The sequence below is a fragment of the Podarcis erhardii genome (assembly GCF_964252035.2).
Source record: "Podarcis erhardii genome assembly, chromosome: 16".
Classification (NCBI taxonomy): domain Eukaryota; kingdom Metazoa; phylum Chordata; class Lepidosauria; order Squamata; family Lacertidae; genus Podarcis; species Podarcis erhardii.
In genome coordinates, this window is record NC_138514.1 from 9,734,220 (window position 1) to 9,753,255 (window position 19,036).

Sequence of the window (19,036 nt, forward strand, 5' to 3'; positions counted from 1 at the left end):
TGCTGGGGCTTCCAATTTGCACTTTTGTCTCTGCGGTGCTCCAGCCATACTGTGCAAGTGTCTGACGGCGCTGATTGGCGAGGGGAAGCTGGCTTGTTTGTTCCACAAGCATCTGGACAGCTCTAAAAGGCCCTCTTCTTGCAGAGAAGACCCACACCCCCTGTGGCTCAGCCAACCTGGCACCTGCAGTCAGCTAGGCTGGGTCCTGGCCAAGGGAAGGAGTCCTCACCAGCCCAGCTATGCTGGCTGCCATTCACTGCCCTCCCAACCAGGCTCCTGGATGTTTTGTTGTTTCTTATTAAGGATTTTCTTGGTGGCAGACCAAGACCCTAGTTAAAGGGGAAGAGGATGGACTGATAGGGGCAGTATGGGGGACAGACAAAGTGGCCGGCATGTATCCTGGCCCTGAGCTGAGCTCCTTGGAGTAAAAGCTGGCAGGAAATGTCATTGGCACTTGTTTGGAAAAGTGCATGCCCTGAGCATGTGCAGAGTGCTTTCATCTCACACCACCATCCCTCCATATATGCAGAGCTTCAGATCAGAAGAGAGAAGTTTCAGCCCAATGAGAATCCATGTCTCCTTTTTCTTTCTCCCCCCCCCTCCTCTTTTTTTTAGAGGGAGGGGAATAGGCATTGGAGAGCGAGGGGCGGGTAGAAATGCAGGACGAGGCGGTGAAGGCGTCTCTGACGCAGGGAGGAACAGAAACCCACACGGTCCTTCCTCCGCTCGTATCTTCTCCTGCAAACTCTTGCAGAACGCAGAACTGCGCGCGCCAGGGAGAGAGCAAGCTTCAGAGAGAGGCGCGCCGCGCGCATCCACACGAACACGCGTCTGCAGCAGCAGCAGCAGCAGGAGGAGGAGGTACACGCGGAGATCTTGACGGAAGGGTAAACGCACGAGGCACAGGGGAGGGGGGGCGTGTGGGGTTACTTCTTCACCATGTCCCTCTGCTCCCGGGACAAGCTGGACTGGAACCATCTCGCTCGAAAGGAAAGCGGAGTGACGCCGCTTAGGCAAGATTCGGGAGCGAAGAGGGAGGAGGTAGAGCTGTAAACGGGCAGCCGGCCGCCGCGCCCCCTCCCCGCATCGGGACACCCGCGCCTCGGCTTTTTCTTTAGTGGGGTGTGAGCGTTTCTGCCTCTCCCCTCCTCCATCCCATGAAGATGAACGTGTGAGTGCTTCAGTAACACGAATAATTCATTCCAATTGTCATTTGTGCTAGTGGGGACCGTAGGAGCCAACGGCTGGGGCCGAGGGGTCTTGGACCCCCCCCTAAAATATTTGAGGGGTCCAGCCCCCCATCCCAAAGTTGATGGGCATTGCCATTCAAATGATGTGCATGCACCGTGTCATGTGATTGATTATGGGTGGGTGATGCTTACCTGCCCCCCCTCCCAAATATTTTATTCAAGTTGACACCCCTGCTGGAAACTGAGGTAGCATCTTTTGAGGTGTATGAGAGAGACCCCCTGGGGTTTGTGTGATGTATCCAAACTCACCAGGCAGAGGACATGGAAGGAGTGGCCTTTTAACCTCAGGATCAGTAGCTGAAGTGGGAGCAGCGGTGGAATCATAGAATCATAGAATAGAATCATAGAATCCTAGAGTTGGAAGAGACCACAAGGGCCATCGAGTCCAACCCCCTGCCAAGAAGGAAACACCATCAGAGCACTCCTGACATATGGTGGTCAAGCCTCTGCTTAAAGACCTCCAAAGAAGGAGACTCCACCACACTCCTTGGCAGCAAATTCCACTGTCGAACAGCTCTTACTGTCAGGAAGTTCTTCCTGATGTTTAGGTGGAATCTTCTTTCTTGTAGTTTGGAACCATTGCTCCGTGTCCGCTTCTCTGGAGCAGCAGAAAACAACCTTTCTCCCTCCTCTGTGTGACATCCTTTTATATATTTGAACATGGCTATCATATCACCGCTTAACCTCCTCTTCTCCAGGCTAAACATGCCCAGCTCCCTTAGCCGTTCCTCATAAGGCATCGTTTCCAGGCCTTTGGCCATTTTGGTTGCCCTCCTCTGGACACATTCCAGTTTGTCAGTGTCCTTCTTGAACTGTGGTGCCCAGAACTGGACACAGTACTCCAGGTGAGGTCTGACCAAAGCAGAATGCAGTGGCACTATTACTTCCCTTGATCTAGATGCTATACTCCTATTGATGCAGCCCAGAATTGCATTGGCTTTTTTAGCTGCCGCGTCACACTGTTGGCTCATGTCAAGTTTGTGGTCAACCAAGACTCCTAGATCCTTTTCACATGTACTGCTCTCAAGCCAGGTGTCACCCATCTTGTATTTGTGCCTCTCATTTTTTTTGCCCAAGTGCAATACTTTACATTTCTCCCTGTTAAAATTCATTTTGTTTGTTTTGGCCCAGTTCTCTAATCTGTCAAGGTTGTTTTGAAGTGTGATCCTGTCCTCTGGGGTGTTAGCCACCCCTCCCAGTTTGGTGTCATCTGCAAATTTGATCAGGATGCCCTTGAGTCCATCATCCAAGTCGTTGATAAAGATGTTGAATAAGACCGGGCCCAAGACAGAACCCTGTGGCACCCCACTAGTCACTCTTCTCCAGGATGAAGAGGAACCATTGATGAGCACCCTTTGGGTTCGGTCAGTCAGCCAGTTACAAATCCACTGAGTGGTAGCATAGTCAAGACCGCATTTTACCAGCTTCTTTACAAGAATATCATGGGGCATCTTGTCAAATGCCTTGCTGAAATCAAGGTAGGCTACATCCACTGCGTTCCCTTCATCTACCAGGCTTGTAATTCTGTCAAAAAACGAGATCAGGTTAGTCTGACATGACTTATTTTTCAGAAATCCATGCTGACTATTGGTGATCACAGCATTCCTTTCTAGGTGCTCACAGACTGTTTGCTTAATGATCTGCTCCAGAATCTTCCCTGGTATTGATGTCAGACTGACTGGGCGCTAATTATTTGGGTCCTCTCTTTTCCCCTTTTTGAAAATAGGGACAACATTTGCCCTCCTCCAGTCTGCCGGGACTTCGCCTGTTCTCCAGGAATTCTCAAAGATGACTGCCAGTGGTTCTGAGATCACATCTGCCAGTTCTTTTAATACTCTTGGATGCAGTTCATCTGGCCCTGGAGACTTGAATGCATCTAAACTAGCCAAGTATTCTTGTACTATCTCCTTAGTTATTCTGGGCTGTGTTTCCTCTGCTGAATCATTGCTCCAAATGGAGTCAGGGTCAGTCTTCGTAACTGGTCACATCCAGTTCCAAGAACGTGCAGGTGATTTCCCCCACTGTCAAGACTTTTGGGGGATGGGGTAATGTGGATTTGAGGTTGAAGGAGGGCCCCCTAACCCTGTTTTAGTTGTAACCCTAACCAAGGGGAGACTCTCTGCTGCCCACTGAGCCCAGGGCACAAAATCAGGCAAGAAATCTCCAGTTACAGGATTGTGTGTGTGTGGATGGTGTCTTTGGGTCCCCAGACCTGTGGTTATACCTGTAAGACAGGAGCCTGTAGTAGAAGCAGCTACTGAGTGGACAAACCAGTCTGTTTGTTAAGCTAATGGTCCTAGCCAGCAGCCTCTTAAGCATCCTATTTACATGTCTAAATAGTTGGTCAAGAATAGATGTGTTGTCATAGAAATACATAACTAGTGAGTGATGTTTTTTTAGAAGGAGGGGATAAGCCTTCTCCACCTATGTGGTTGGATACCAGGTCATCCTAGGGGTTGGAGATCAATAGACCAGGGGCCTGTGTGGTGTAATCTCACCTAAAGCAGGAAAGATACAGAGGGTGGCCTTGCACTCTGTGCTGAAACCAAAGCTATGGTTTTTGGTGGCGGATTCCTGAAAACCTAGTGGGGCAGCGAGATCTGATGCTCTGAGCCCTTCCATCTTATGCTCACATTGTGTGTGTGTAAATAAAACCATATATCAAAAAGGCACCACAGTCTCCTGTGACTTTCATTCCAAGGGAAACTTAACACAAGATAATTGCTGGCACCCTTGAAGTCTCTCACTGTTCGGATATTGGGGTGCATGGAACACTCCTTTATCTAGAGCAGAGTTTGGTGACAAAAGCCAGCAGTGGCTACTGGCTATTATGTTTATGCCTTAACTCCACTGTTGAAGTCAGTATACCTATGAATGCTGTTGGTTTCTATTTCCCTTACTGAGCAGCAACTGCAGTCACAAGACACTGTTTTGCATTCCACAGTCAGAGTTGCTGTTGGATTCCCACGGGAATGGGAGACTGGATGTGACGTTCACTGGTTTCCTGTTTTTCACTGTTCTCTCGGTGTTCTTTGTTTCCGAGAGGAGTTGCTTCTCTGCTCTCACAGAGGCAAGATGCATGTTTGTATTCTCTCAGGATAGAGTGTAAATAAAATTAAGAATGTAGCACATACTGCTTATCCTTCTGCTGTGTGACGACGCTCTGCTTGGGCTCAAGATAAGACGAGCCTGTATCAGCTTCAGATGGGCCGAAGCTGGTCAAAATCTCACAAATGCTGGTTACTGAGATTTGCAAGCAGGGAGAATACTGTTATGCTCAGGTCCTGCTTCTGAGCTTCCCATTGGCAACTGGTTGGCCACTGGGAGGACAGGATGCTGGACTAAATGGGCCTTTAGCCTGATACAACAGGGTTCTTCTTATGTTCCAGATGTTGAAGTCCAGCTCCCATCAGCCCCAGCCAAAATGGAACATGTTCATGGATTATGGGACCTGAGGTTCACTGACATCTGGAGGGTAAAACAGATTTTTCATTCTTGATTGCACTAAGGAACCATAAAATTTTGTTAGCTGAATCTGTGGAATCATGTGGTAATATATCCTACCACCAGCACCACACCAAAACAATAATAATTTATTGTTTATACCACGCCCGTCTGGCTGGATTTCCCCATGTTACGTGCTTTTCATTACCCCTAATGAATGGACAGCTTATGGCTGTTGACTTTGGTAGCTGGCTGTTCTTTTAATGTAAGTGGGAAGGACATACATAGCTCGGTGGTAGAGCATCAGTTCTGTTCAGTCCCTGACTTCTCCAGGAAGGGATGGGAATATTCCAACTGAAATTCTGGAGATCTGCTGCCCATCAGTGTAAATGAATCATTGGTATATGGCAACTTCCTATGTTCCTAAGTCCTTGATTTGTCTTCCAGGATGTCAAAGAGGCAACTGGAACATTCCCTCTTTAGAGTGCTCTAGATGGCACCTGAGACAAGACAAGAAGAACCATGTACAATGGAGCCGGGCTGCTGAGTCTCCTGCCAAAAGATGAACAACAGTCTTTCAAGGTTTATCCCTGTACACACCGGCATCAAACCACAGAGCTTTTACTGAGAAAGGAGGCAACTGGCATTGTTTCAGTTTGGGCTTTGAGACACAGAGTTGGCGTTCATCTCTGGCACAGAGGCCTTCTGCTCCTTTGAATGGCCATGTTGGATTTTCCTTGGCTCACCAGGACAGCTCCATCCCTTGCCCAGGGCCCATCATGGCACTTTTGCTGGACAGAGTCCGCGACTTCTCTCCTGGCCTCAACATATCTCCTGGTCTTCTTAATCCATGGATACTAAACCATTCTCAAAGGGATTGTGAGCTAGAACCAGGCTGTGGTGAGCACACGCTGGCAGCTGGCAGTAGCTTCCCGGGGCCAGCTGTCCGCTTTGTGCTGCCCACCATTTATGCCCTTATCTGTGCTTCCGGTGTTCTGGCCAATGGGATGGTGATTTCGGTCATTCTGGGCTGCAAGCAGAAGGTAGTGTCCGACATCTACATTTTGAACCTGGCGGTAGCTGACTTGCTCTTCTTGCTTGGTATGCCGTTTGTCATCCACCAACTTCTGCAGGAGCAAGGCTGGGTTTTTGGAGACTTTCTGTGTTGGGCTGCGACCACCATCGACCTCAACAACCAGTTCAGTAGCGTGGGCATTGTCACTCTGCTGTGTGTAGACAGGTAGGAGCCAAGGTAGAAGAGCGGGATGAACATGGTATGCTAATTCAGAAGCGACTTAGAAGGACCATAGGTCAGTGGTGGAGCACTTGCTTTGCAAGCTGAAAATCCCAGGTTCAGTTCCTGGCATTTCCAGTGAGAAGGACTGAACTTCAACAATATGGTGCTTTCCAGATATTTTGGACTACAGCTCCCATCAACCCCAGCCAGCATAGTTGTTGGCTGGGGCTGATGGGAGTTGTGGTCCAAAACATCTGGAAAGCACCAGGTTGGCAAAGACCGCAGTAGGAGATGGTAAATATGTTTGCCTGAAATCCTGGAAAGTCATTCAGTGACACTGGCCCCTTTGCAGCTGGAGTGCCATGCTTGATCTGGAAGTAACCAGCTGTTTAGGCCTGATTTATGGGAAAGTTATGGCACAGGCAGTAAAGCGGAATAAATTATTGCTCGTATTAACTGTCATTTGGAGAAATCCTTGATATTTGCGGACGTTCTTGCCCTCTTACCCACCATGTGGTGTAGAGGCTAACAGATGGATCCTGCAGGGACAAAACACTTACCACCCACTACCCAGTAGTGTGAAGTCCTCACTGCCCTTTCTACATTTGAACACATGGCTTATTACTGTCAATCTCATTTATTTGTGCATATTAAGCTATAGGTTTAAGTTAGCATCGATGGGATAGTCTTAATGTCAGGGGGGATGGTTTGTCTTCCCTTCTGTTATATTTGCAGAAAAAAGGACAGCTGCTCTATTTCTCATCCGATTCTTCCGTTGCAAATGGCAGTCCCAGCAACCATTTTACACAGCACATCCCTCCTGCAAAAATCACCAACAATGAGTTACCATGGTCACTGTGCACGTTTATTGTGGATATTTGGACATACGTCTCGTCTCCTTTGTGGAATGTGCCGCCCTGTGTCTCCTGTATCCCTGATGCCAGTTCATTTATTTTTCCAGGTACGTGGCAGTTGTGTACTCGTCCACCATCGGCCAGAAACGGACCCTGCGGTGCACAACTCTGATCAACGCTGGTGTGTGGGCTGGGAGCTTAATTCTGGCCACACCTGCGATGCTCTATGCCCGGGTGCACTGGGACAACAAGACGGAGATCTGCCTCCTTGACTTACCAGGTCCCCACAGTGTATACTGGTATACCCTGTACCAGTCATTGCTGGCTTTCCTCCTCCCCTTGCTGGTGATCACTGTACTGTATTCATTGACTCTGCAGCACCTCTTCCGTGCCATGCGCCGGGTGCATCGGAAGCCATCCGCCCGCAGCCGGAAGGTGACCCGCATGGCCCTCACAATCATGGCTGCCTTTTTTGTCTGCTGGACTCCGTACCACGTGCTGCAGTTGGTCAACCTCAATGCCACGCCCTCTGCCACCTTTTTCTACCTGTACCAGGCTACTATTTGCCTCAGCTACGCCCACAGCTGTGTCAGCCCCATCCTTGTCATTTTCTGCACGGAGTTCTTCCGCGAGAGGATGGCCCAGTCAAGGTGGGGACGAGGAACAGGAGGGGATGTGGTGGAGGGAAAGGGCTAATTCAGTAGAGGGTGACTTCCTGTTGTGAGAAGTGATGTAAAAATTGGGGTTTAGCTTTTGCTGCCCAAGTCCCCATGGGTCCCCGAGTATCCTAAGTCCATGATCAGTCACAGAAGAATGGATGGAGGCAGGATTCAGTGGAAAGCAAGGCAGATATTTATTTTTCTGTTGCAAAAGAGTTCTCTTCCCTCCTTCCAAGGAGAGAGAGACCCTGAACAGAAGTGTGCAGGAACCTTTAAGGACTTTTGACATTGCCCAACCACCTTAGCCAAAGACCACCCCAAAATCGTCATACATACATCATAGGAGGTGGTCTACAGCAGAAATCATGCCAGGATACCTGATAAGGGTCACTGATTGCATTACCTGGGCAGCCTGGCAATTCTTTCATGATCGTTAATACTTTAGTTCCTGAATCCGGGTCTCAGGCTCACCCTATGCATGCACAAATACACCTTTAAGACAGGATTTGTAAGAGAAAAGACAATGGGGAGGCTTTCCCCATTTGCCTCCCTTCCATCAGGGAGTATTTGAGGTCACCGGGAGAGTCAAAATGGCTTCAGGATTGCACTCCTGTACTATTTCAGACACATGGTTTATATATTTAGAGATGTGTGCATTAATGAATTTATATTTGAGACCTTAAAATTCTTCTAACAGAAGGATGCTGCAAGCTTTATTTTAAGGGTGAAACAGGGAGGGGGAATCTCAGTGCAGCCCTCAGGACTCTCTACAGGCCACGCCCCCTCTCCACTTGGCACATCCCTCCCCAGTCCTGCTTCGCTCTCCCCTGGAGTGCTTTTGCCTGGACTGGAATGTATCCTTGAACTCTGACACTGCTTCTTGGCTTGTGGGGAAGGAGGATAAAGAGGGGGGTGTATGAATGGAAACGAGCCCAAGGTAAGATATCATCACCATCGTCATAGTAGTAATAATTTGTATACCGCCATATACCTGTAGATCTCAAGGTAGTTCACGGCATAAAATTACAATTAAAAGACCCCAAAACACATCATAAAAATAAGAACAAAACAAACCAATAATTCCCCCTACCACAACACATTTTAAAGCTCATCGGATGTTAGTCAGCTAAAGGCCGGGCTGAAGAGGAATGTTTTTGCCTGGCGCCTGAAGGTGTATAATGAAGACGCCAGCCAAACCTCCCTGAGAGCATTCCACAAATGGGGGGCCACTGCAGAAAAGGCCGGTTCTCGCGTTGCCACCCTCCGGACCTCTTGTGGAGAGGAGGCACACAAGGACGAGCCTCAGAGCCTCTCAGTGTCTAGGTAGGTTCATATGGAAAGGGGCGGTCCTTGAGGCTTTGCAGCCATTTTGTTGCTCTGCCCATTCTCGCCTTTGCCCTATCTCCCATTGGCTTATGGCCCTTGGGAAATTGCCCAGCAGGGAATGTGGCCCTCAGGTTGGAAAATGTTCCACACTCCTGCTGTGGAGAGTGACCTGGGTATAAGGGCCATTGAACACAGCAGAACGTTCCCCTGAGTCAAAACACACAGGATTGCATTACGCATATCACTTATTAAATAGATAATGCTTGAGAGATTATCTCTTTTTCTTTACAGGTATTGCAGATTGTTTACCAAGTGGAGGGCAATACGAGAAAGCCATTCCTTATCTATACCAGAAATGACAGCTACGATGTACAGTCCAGAAGCAAGCCATGCTGCGTCTCCATGCATCGCCTACCCTCCATTTGCAATAGAGATGCCTTTGTGCTCTGTAACTGAGACCACCAGATTCAGTGTAGTTGTCAATGGACATGAGGAACATATTAGGTTTTGAGGACCCGCTTTGATTTGGTTTAGATCTCAGCTTGAAACATTGGCACACCCTGAAGTTCTGGAAGAGGATTAAGGTGGTGATGAGGGAGAGATACAGACTGGAAGGCTCCTGATTCTGGAAGGCTGTTGTAAGACCATGGCAGCAAGTGGAAAAACTGTTAGTGACGACTAATAAGACAAGGGACATTGAGCGGATTAAATTAAACAATAATTCACTTTGTCTGGAAGTCAATGCGCCTGTTCTGTTTCAGTCTACAAGAACAAATTAATCGTCCTGTAAATATCATTTGTCGTGATATCCATCCTCTAATCTATTGACTGCTCTTGCCAGGGTGTTCCCTTGAACAAAAGAGAAATCTATCAAGTTGATGGAACTTCTATGCGATGGGCACATTAGACCAGAGCACTTAAAAGTGCTTATTTATCAATCTTACCTGTTAGTTGGCTATGTTCAACCAACCTGATGCTAAAATCAAGTTTATCCTATCACAATTCCTTCTGTTACCTTAGTAGTTCTCAGGTGGTCAGAGTATGAAATGAGGGTGTGCTATCTGAAATGCTTTCTCATTCACTCGTGCTAGGTTTGCAAAAAGGTTCGCAATTTGCAAACAAAATGGTAAACAGATAAGGGGCTTTATTCAAGCCATACACAGAGCAGGCCTTTTGCAATTAATGGCCATTACTAACTTAGGCTGATTAACTGCAACGGATCTACTCTGAGTCATTGGGAGGAATATTTTTCTTAAAGTGTTGGGTTGTTTTTTAACAGCGTTTTCCAGATCAGTGTAGATCCAGCCTCAGTCTCCTTTGGTAAGGAATACACACAACAGTATCTTTCCCGCTACAGGGTTAATAGCAGCTTGCGGGGAGGTGTTGGAGGGCTACATTGAAAAAGTAATCCAGGGACAAAGAGTTAAAAATCCTCCCCTAGTTTTGATGTTCGTTAAAATCAGAGCTGCAGCTTGTGGCTGCTTTAGGCAGTAATCATATACAGTGGTACCTCGGGTTAATTACTTAATTCGTTCCGGAGGTCCGTACTTAACCTGAAACTGTTCTTAACCTGAAGCACCACTTTAGCTAATGGGGCCTCCTGCTGCGCCGCTGGAGCACGATTTCTGTTCTCACCCTGAAGCAAAGTTCTTAACCCGAGGTAATATTTCTGAGTAAGCGGAGTGTGTAACCTGAAGCATATGTAACCTGAGGTACCACTGTACATATCCACTCTGAAGATACAGCACAGAGGAAAGAAAGGAATTCCTTACATAGCACATAGTTACACTGTGGATTTCAGTCTCAGAAGAAGTTGTAATGTCCACCAACTTGGATGACTTCAAACGAGGATTAGACAACTTCATGGACAATAAGGGTACTAGCTCCAATGGCAATGTTATACCTTCCCTGTGAGAGGCAGTATGCAGGAAGGGTGCTGGTCCTGCTTTTGTGTTGGGAAAGGCATCTTTGTCTCCAGGCACTGCAGTTGTCTGCAAGGGATTTCCACACAGTAGGGTTAATGTGATAATTTTGATGATAACAGAATGCTAAGAAGGTAGTATGGGCTCTAACACTTCAGACTACAGGTGGATGATGTCTTTTTTAAATGCTCCCATAAAGGGGGGGGGCCCACTCTCTGCAAAGAGGAAATCAGCCCAACAGGTAAAATGTCTGCTAGAAGGCAGTTAGAATATGCAAGTTTTCTATTTGCAGGTGATTTTTAAAAAGTGTGGGGGTATTAAAAAAACTATTGCAGGTCTATTATACCACCTCAGGGGGAAAGAACAGTCATGTATTCCAAATGGTGCTGGAAATGGTTTGAATGCAAGCCATCAATGATAATGATGATGATAATAACGTTAGAAACAGGAAACTGGGACTTATGTTCACATGTGGTGGGGGTGTAAATATGTATATTTTTTTTGGCAAACGGTGTTTAAGGAGATAACAGAAATCCCTGAATTGAAGCTGATCAAAAGTCTAGAGGTAGCATTATACCAATTTACGATGGGGTGGAAGATAAACAGTTTAGGAAGGAATGGCTCACAAATTTATTGACAGCTGTACCAGTTATTATAGCTAGGAAGTGGAAGGGGCAAGGTGAATATAAAATGGAAGAATGGTATAAAGAGGGGCAAGGTGAATATAAAATGGAAGAATGGTATAAAGAGGTGTGGGATATATCTTTTAATGATAAATTAATGTGCTATTAAGGTAAGATGGGGAATATGCAGGAGAAATGATTTTGAGGAGATAGTGAAGGTGTTTGTAGAATTTGTACTGTTAAAATGGAAAGGGGTCAAACCATCGCAAGAGGTGTTGAAATTTTTGGAGGTTGGATAGTTACAATGCAATGGTCTCGGGGGTGGGGTGCACGTTTTTATTCTTATTTATTTATTATTACTTTGTCAAAATAAAAATAAATAAAACTTTTTTTAAAAAAAGAAACAACAATAATGCAACCTGACACGTCTGCTCAGAAGCAAGCCACCCAGCGGGGCTTACTCCCAGGCAGATGGGAAATATGCAGGAGAAATTATTTTGAGGAGATCTGGAACGTGTTTGCATAATTTCTACTGTTAAAAAGAAAAGGGGGTCAAACGATCGCAAGAGGCGATGAAATTTTGGGAGGCGGGATAGTACAATGCAATGGTCTCGGGGGTGGGGTGCACGTTTTTATTCTCATTTATGATTACTACTTTGTCAAAACAATAATAAAAAATATTTATTTTAAAAAAAGAAACAACAATAATTCAACCTCACACGTCTGCTCAGAAGCAAGCCACCCCACGGGGCTTACTCCCAGGTAAATGGGCAGAGCCCAATAAAGTTGCTTCCACCACGCGGAGGGATGTAGTAAATTCCTCCCCAAAGCCGTCGAAGACTCTCTCCCGTTTTAAATGCCGAAGCGGAACCTTCCGGCTCCGCCGCGCCGGGAAGCTGTTCGGGGACGGACCCATTTCCGCGCCGGACCGGAAGTGCCCGCCGCCATCACGTCACCGGGTTGCCCCACCGAGTGAGGGTTGCCGTGACAGCGGCGGACTCTCCAGTCGGAGTTCCCAGGCGCTCGTTGCTTGGAGCGGGAGGCTGGTCGCCCGCCCGCCCGCCCGCCCGGCCTCGCCGTGTCCTCCGGCGTCTTTCGACCAGGCCTCGCCTCCCGCCTCGGCTGGCTTCCATGGAGCGGGCAGCCGCTATGACGGACATGTACGACCAGGCGCTGCTGGGCATCTTGCAGCATGTGGGGAACGTCCAGGAGTTCCTGAACATCCTCTTCGGCTTCTTGTACCGAAAGACCGACTTCTACCGGCTCCTGGTGCAGCCGGCCGACCGGCTCGGCTTCCCTCCGGGGGTGGCCAAGTGCATGGCGCTTCGGGTGAGTCCGAGAGGCTGGGGCTCCTCGCCCAGCTCCCTTGCCCTTCACTCAAAATGAAGAATTATTTGTTTTTGTTCCATACGAATCCTTATTTAGGTAGCCATTTCCGGGAGGTTTAACTCTCTCTGTCAGCAAAACAAAAACAAAAAAAAAAGCAGCACGGTCCCGGCAGGGCATCTCTGAAGACTCCATAAATATTTATTTTATAATAATAATAATAATAATAATAATAATAATAATAATAATAATAATAATAATAATAATAATAAATATATTTATACCCCGCCCATTTGATTCCCTCCCTCCCTCTCTCTTTTTCTTTCTTTTCCTTCTCCTCCTGCGATGAGGCTACATTTTAATATTTTAATCTTCCATTATTTTAATGTTGTATTTTATTTTTGTTTTTAAGTTGTAATCATTCATCTTGTTTTTATTATTGCTTGTAAGCCGCTCTGAGCCCGGCCTTGGCTGGGGAGGGCGGGGTATAAATAAAAAATTATTATTATTATTTGGCTGGGTTTCCCCATCCTCTCTGGGTGGCTCCCAACAGAATATTAAATTCTTGATAAAATACCAAACATTAAAAACTTCCCTAAACAGGGCTGCCTTCAGATGTTTTCTAAAAGTCAGATAGTTGTTTATTTCCATGGCTTTCGTAGGCGGAAGGGAAGCTTTAGTCCACGAAGCCTTATGCTATGGAGTTTCTTGTGGTGGATTCTATCGGAGCAGATTGTTTTTTGCCCGTATATGGTTAAGGAATTATAGGGTGTTTCTTGAACAGTTACAAGGTAGGTTTGCCTTTCAACACAACAACAAAATGCGTCCAAAGTTGCTTGGAGACAAGTGAGTATGAGGCCTAATAAAGAATAACAAATCAGACCATTTTTAAAGCTCTGCAGTAGCCGATCTGTTGTTTATACAAATATTCGTTGCTCTGTGAGATGTTTCCCCCCCTGGCTTCAATGAATTTAGGGTTATCTTTTTCCACCCTTGTTTTAATAATTGCAGCATCCCAGTGGGGATATATTAGGCACAGCCTAAGAGAAGGGTGTGTGTGTGTGTGAGAGAGAGAGAGAGACAGAGAGAGAGATAAGAGACACAGAGAGACTGGCTCAAAGTGAGCTTCATGCCTGAGTTGGGTTTCGAACCAGGAGCCTTCCCAGTCCTAGCCCAACATTAACAACTACACCGCATTCCGCAGGAGTAGCTGCGTCAGTTTGTCACAGCAAACTCAACAAACAGTCTCTAAGGTGCCACAGACAAAACTCAGAATTACACTGCTATGTTCTTTTGGGCTAGAGCCCACTTTCATGCATAAAGTATAATCCTTGGTGGCAGATATATGTCTGTTTCAGTTCTATTTTCCCTCTTCACCTGGTACAATTCCCATGATGGCTTACATAAAACAAAACAGAATTAATTTCCTTTCTGACACATTGCCCTATGATGGCATTGTCACTCCAGTCCATTCACATTGCAAACCCAGTCTTTATTAGATTGATAAGAATTAGATTGTGGTTTTTTTAATTCTCTTTTAGCTCACCTTGCTCACCCACCTTTGGCAGTTGGGTGCTTGGTTCCCTGGATGCAAAATTCTTGCTCTTTATCCACTGTCTTAAGTGTAGAGTTAAGTGCAACCTTTTACATGCCTACTCCCATATAAGTGGGTATAAGGTTGCAGCCTTAATTAATTAAATTTATAATGTGCCAGAAATGTAAAGTGACTTTCTCTGTCATCTCCATAAACATAAATAAGACTAAAAATAATTGTAAATTGCACCAGCTGTACTTTTTTTTGAGGAGTATGGGTGCTCTTCTCCCTTCTCACAGTGTATATTGGTATAAATATAGGATATCCCACATTCTTAAGGGGCTAAATCAGTGAAACAATGAGACCCAACATTCTCTTGCAAGATCTTAGTGATTCCAAAATATAATTAAGAATCCCCCTCCTTTGTGATTTATTGGATGGTGGATATACAATGGCTTTATATACATGACTTGAATTAAGAGGTGTCTTTGGCAAAAGTCCAACCATTTTTTTTGAAATAAGAGACTGTTTTGTAAAAAAGAATCAATTATTAAAGTTGAATATATTTTAGTTAAGGTAATAACAATGCATTTGAGCAAATTATTATTATTTAAAGTTAATGTATGGTACCAATAAATTCCTTAAGCCCATTGACTTTATTGGGTCTCTTTCCAGGTATGACTAAGATTGAAAAGCACCTTTGATTTCTAGAAATGCTTATCTTCTTAGCATTAGACCTCCAGAGAGTTCTGTAACCAAACTAGAGAAAAGTTCGTTCTGAAGTTTTTTAAATTTCTCACCAGAAGAGCTTTATTTTTGATAACTAGAAATAAAAGCTGTGTTAGGGCTTCTTTTACTTCCTTGTAGGAGTATGATTAAATAAAGTTTTCTTTTGTACCTAATCCTAAATTGAAATGGTGCTTTCTTAATTTCATGTCTCTCTCACTCTTGTCACACCCACCCACCCACTCCTTTACTTTTAAAAGAGAGGGAAAGATCCCAGTGGCAAATAGTGGGACAGAAGTCTAGCATTAATTAGCTGTTTTTCCTGCATTGACCCTTCCTTAGATCTCATTACTGCTGTCATCTAGCTGTTTCCCAGGCTTGTTCTTCTTCCTAGATTCCCAGGTTTTCTTGTAGCAAATCTGGTGAAAATGCAGCAGGCTTTGGCTTTTTTACTGCACACTACAGGTTGCAATTTGATACTGGACTATGGTTTTGCCCACATCTTACCCATGTATCTTTTTTACACGCATTTGTTAATGCTGTCTCAGACAGAAGTCTGGCCTGCAGATTGATATCCACTTCAGCCTGACCTCTCCAGTCTATTCTTGGAACAGTTGACTGTTCTAGAATGGCTATTGAATTATTTTTGTCAGCTGCTTCATAAAAACTGGGCATCAGAAGCATGAATAGATTAAACACTTAGATCCAAGTGTGTTTGTGAAATAACTGACCCTGTGTGCGTGTGGCTATGAGACGGGTGGATATGTTTTTGTTCAGTGTCTTGTTCGGATAGGGGTGGGAGTTAACACATGGCAATTAGAGAGGAAGATGAGCCTGCTACAATTTATTCTTCCTCACCCTCATCCCTGTGGCAGTTTAGATGGCCCTTGTTATTCTCTTAAAATCTGCATTTTATCTTCTTTATGAAGGACTTTGCCCAGCTTAGAAATGAGGTGGGCTGCTAGAGTGCTATATCCTTTTTCCTGTAACCTGCTCACTTAAGAGGACTCAGTTAACTCCTTGTTGTCTATAGTGATGAGGCAGATGGTTGTGTACAAGGCTATGAGAAAAGATGTTGCAGTTACGTGTCATTACGTTTTAATTTTGTAGGGGTAGCTAAACAGGTCTGTTACACCAAACACACACAACAAATACTGTTGTGGCATTTTAAAGATACTACTTGTATTTTTTATCTCTGGCCCTGAGTTTTTGTGGAAACTCTACAGCAGGGGTGGAAAACCTTTAGTCCACGGGCCTAATTGGTCCCCACCAGGCCTTCTTATTTGGTCTGCAAGGCCATTTTGGCCAAGCTATGCCCACCTCCCCTATGCCTGAGGTAATGTGTGGGGTAGGTAGCAAGCAGAAAGGGGCTTTTCAAGCACTGTTGATAAACCTGCAAAGGGTTCTGCAAGACCCAAGTATCATCTGTTGGGTCTTGTGGAGAGCTTTGCATGGGGCTTCAGAAGACCTGACAAATAGCTGGTTGGTCAATATTTTAAGGCTTTTCACAATATAGTGCTTTGCAAGGCCCTCAGCAAGGCTTTCAGGGCCCTTACAAGGTTGTTGGGTATTCCAAAGAAAAGTGTGGGCTCAAAGAAAGGTCACCTGCCATCACTGTGGTGCCAGGTGAGTGCCAATGAAGGGTGAGGCTTTTTTCTTTTTCTATTGCGTTTTATTGTAATTCATATTTGGTGTTAGCCGCCCTGATCCCAGCCCTGGGCAGAGAGGGCAGGGTATACATAAAAATTGATGATGATGATGATGATGATGATGATCTGGCCTGCTGACTGTGTCCAGTCCCCCACCACTGCCCTACAGCATCTCACTAGAAGTTTATGTTTAGTATAGTTCTTTCTGCATAATTTCCCATTCTTCAGTGATAATACCATGGGCTGATTGTCCTTCCAAAGCTTCAGCACTTGTTTTTTTAGAAATATAAATGGCTTTGTTTCTGTAGGTCATCCACAAAGCAGTCTGTTTCAAGGAGCAGTTCTGTCACTCCTCTGAAAACCAAACAAACCACCCTTTCCATCCGTTCTCTTATTGTTATCTATAGGTTAATGGTTGGGCTGTTGCTTTGTTTGCTGTATCACTTTCAGGCTTTCAAAAATTTTGAACACCTGGCCCGCCAAGATGATGACAGAAGACAGCAAGAACTTCAGGAAAAAGTGAAGAAAAGAGAGGAGGACATAGCAGCTGCAGGAGAGAGAGCGAAGGTGGTGCCAGCTGTAGCTGAGGAGGTTGAGATCAGTGCAGCAGTGGGTGATGACTCTGTATCGGAGGGTGGAAAGGCTACAGAGTCACAGGAGCCCGTGGCAGTGGAGGAGAAAGTAGATGCACAAGCCGCCAATGCAGCCGTGGAGCCACCGGAGGCTGTTGCTGCCCCTTTAGAAAGTCAGCCAGCAGAGCTGCCCAGGTGAGTGACCGCTATGGTGCTTTGACCTCGTTGAACATTTTGCTGAAGAGAAATGAACTGACAATGTATCTATAATATGGCTTAGCCTGTAGGCTTGGAACGGGTTCATTTTTCTTAAGAGGGCCACTAGGGAAACATGTTTATTTGTGAGCAAGTGCCCCCGGTGCTATTTCAGTGGATGAATCTATGCAGCAGCCTTTTGGATATATACAGAAATGTGCTAACAGTTAAGCCTTCATGTGGCTGTTTCTCGCATGGTGGCATCAGCCATGGGCCTGGCAGCCTATTGCTTGGAAGAAACAGGAGCATTGTCTGTGCAACAGAATGCAATGGTAAACAGCAGAGGTGGTGGAATATATGACATCGCTCCACTCCTGAGTTGCAGAAGTTCTTCAGTGCCTCAGGTGGAGTTCTTTCCCATCACCTGGTACCTGGTACCTGGTACTTTTAAAAAATGGAGAAGCCAAGATTGATCTTGAGACCATCTGCAAGGAAAACATGTTCTCTACTATTGACCTATGGCCCTTTCTCACTTCTGAATGTAGGTGCAAGATTCGTGCTCTCCCACATCAAACACACTACTGTATAGGTAGAAAACCAGCAGAGCTGACAAAGGGCTGTGCTGGAATCTCCCTCCTTGATGTATTAGATTTCTTTTATCAAGGCAGGTTTTTTTCTGTATGAGTAAACATCTAAAAGATTTTTCACTGGGAGTTTAAAGTGGTGTGGCCTGTTCTCTTGTATGTGTAGACTAGGCTTAAACGAGAGGCTGCAACCCAGTATGTAAATCTTGGTGAGAATACTCTATGGAATTTATTTGATGTACACTTGCCAAACTAGTTATATCACCACAACAAGTATACTGGCCTGTGGTGGCTTTAGGGAGAAACCTTGCCTAATTTGCAAGTATTGGGGAACCCGCTGTCTATTATGTGCTTGATATGTGCATTTTCTTGCTCTTCTTGCTGCTCTTCATTGTAGGTGAAACCTAAAAGCTGAACATTTATTTTGTTTATTTTTCAATAGAATTTCTAGCTTTTCCAGAGATAACTTAAAGTTTGTGTTGCTGATTCTTAAATATCTCCACTCGTCTCTTAACACCCATGCCTAGTTCCTGTCACTTACATTATGTTTATCTGAGTTTCTGCTAATATAAAGATGGGTCTGGGAAGATGCTTTCAATGTTTAAAGACTAATCACCTTGGAAATAGTACTTCAGAGTGGAATTAAGACGAATTATGTTTAATTTTGTGAGGTAGACACTAATTAGCTTTGGATGAATTCTTTTGTGACATGTTAGGGAGCTTTGTATGTGTAATATAGAAAAAAGTATATTGGAAATGGAATTTTTGAAATGCATTTTTTTACGGACATCCCAAGCTGCATGTGCTAGCAGCAGAATGTGACACAGCTGGTGAGTGTATTTCTCAAGGTACTGATAACGTAAAAGCTTTTGTGTACTGCCATGTAAGTCCTTTGTTGGTAGTCTAGTCACTTAGGAAGGCAAGGTGAAATATTTGATACTGAGTTTCTGCTTGAAACGGCGTTTCCGTGCGCTGCTCTGGTTTGCCAGAAGCAGCTTAGTCATGCCGGCCACATGACCCGGAAGCTGTACGCCGGCTCCCTCGGCCAGTAAAGCAAGATGAGCGCCACAACCCCAGAGTCGGTCACGACTGGACCTAATGGTCAGGGGTCCCTTTATCTTTACCTTTTTATCAG

The 19,036-nt window shown here is 45.4% G+C and overlaps 2 protein-coding genes across 2 annotated transcripts in view; both read left to right on the forward strand.

The window, feature by feature from the left end:
* The first annotated feature begins 768 nt into the window (after positions 1 to 768).
* Positions 769 to 9,500, forward strand: LOC309331239 (melanin-concentrating hormone receptor 1-like). Its single transcript, XM_081843350.1, has 5 exons — positions 769 to 1,171; positions 4,640 to 4,725; positions 5,142 to 5,934; positions 6,893 to 7,435; positions 9,062 to 9,500. Exons 3-5 carry the CDS (start codon positions 5,474 to 5,476, stop codon positions 9,279 to 9,281), a joined length of 1,224 nt encoding a protein of 407 aa, XP_081699476.1. The 5' UTR covers positions 769 to 1,171; positions 4,640 to 4,725; positions 5,142 to 5,473; the 3' UTR covers positions 9,282 to 9,500.
* A 2,751-nt stretch (positions 9,501 to 12,251) lies between these two features.
* Positions 12,252 to 19,036, forward strand: part of NUDCD3 (NudC domain containing 3) — a 56,528-nt gene continuing 49,743 nt past the window's right edge. Inside the window, exons 1-2 of the mRNA XM_081843353.1 lie at positions 12,252 to 12,644; positions 17,001 to 17,317. Coding sequence (XP_081699479.1) covers positions 12,447 to 12,644; positions 17,001 to 17,317 — 515 coding nt within the window. The 5' untranslated portion in view covers positions 12,252 to 12,446. The remainder of the gene's footprint in view (positions 12,645 to 17,000; positions 17,318 to 19,036) is intronic.

Excerpts from the sequence above, each read along its gene's own strand:
- LOC309331239 (XM_081843350.1), top strand. The coding sequence starts at position 5,474 with ATGGCACTTTTGCTGGACAGAGTCCGCGACTTCTCTCCTGGCCTCAAC. Across the intron at positions 5,935-6,892 it reads ACTCTGCTGTGTGTAGACAG|GTACGTGGCAGTTGTGTACT; the intron begins GTAGGAGCCAAG and ends TTATTTTTCCAG. Across the intron at positions 7,436-9,061 it reads GAGAGGATGGCCCAGTCAAG|GTATTGCAGATTGTTTACCA; the intron begins GTGGGGACGAGG and ends TTTTCTTTACAG.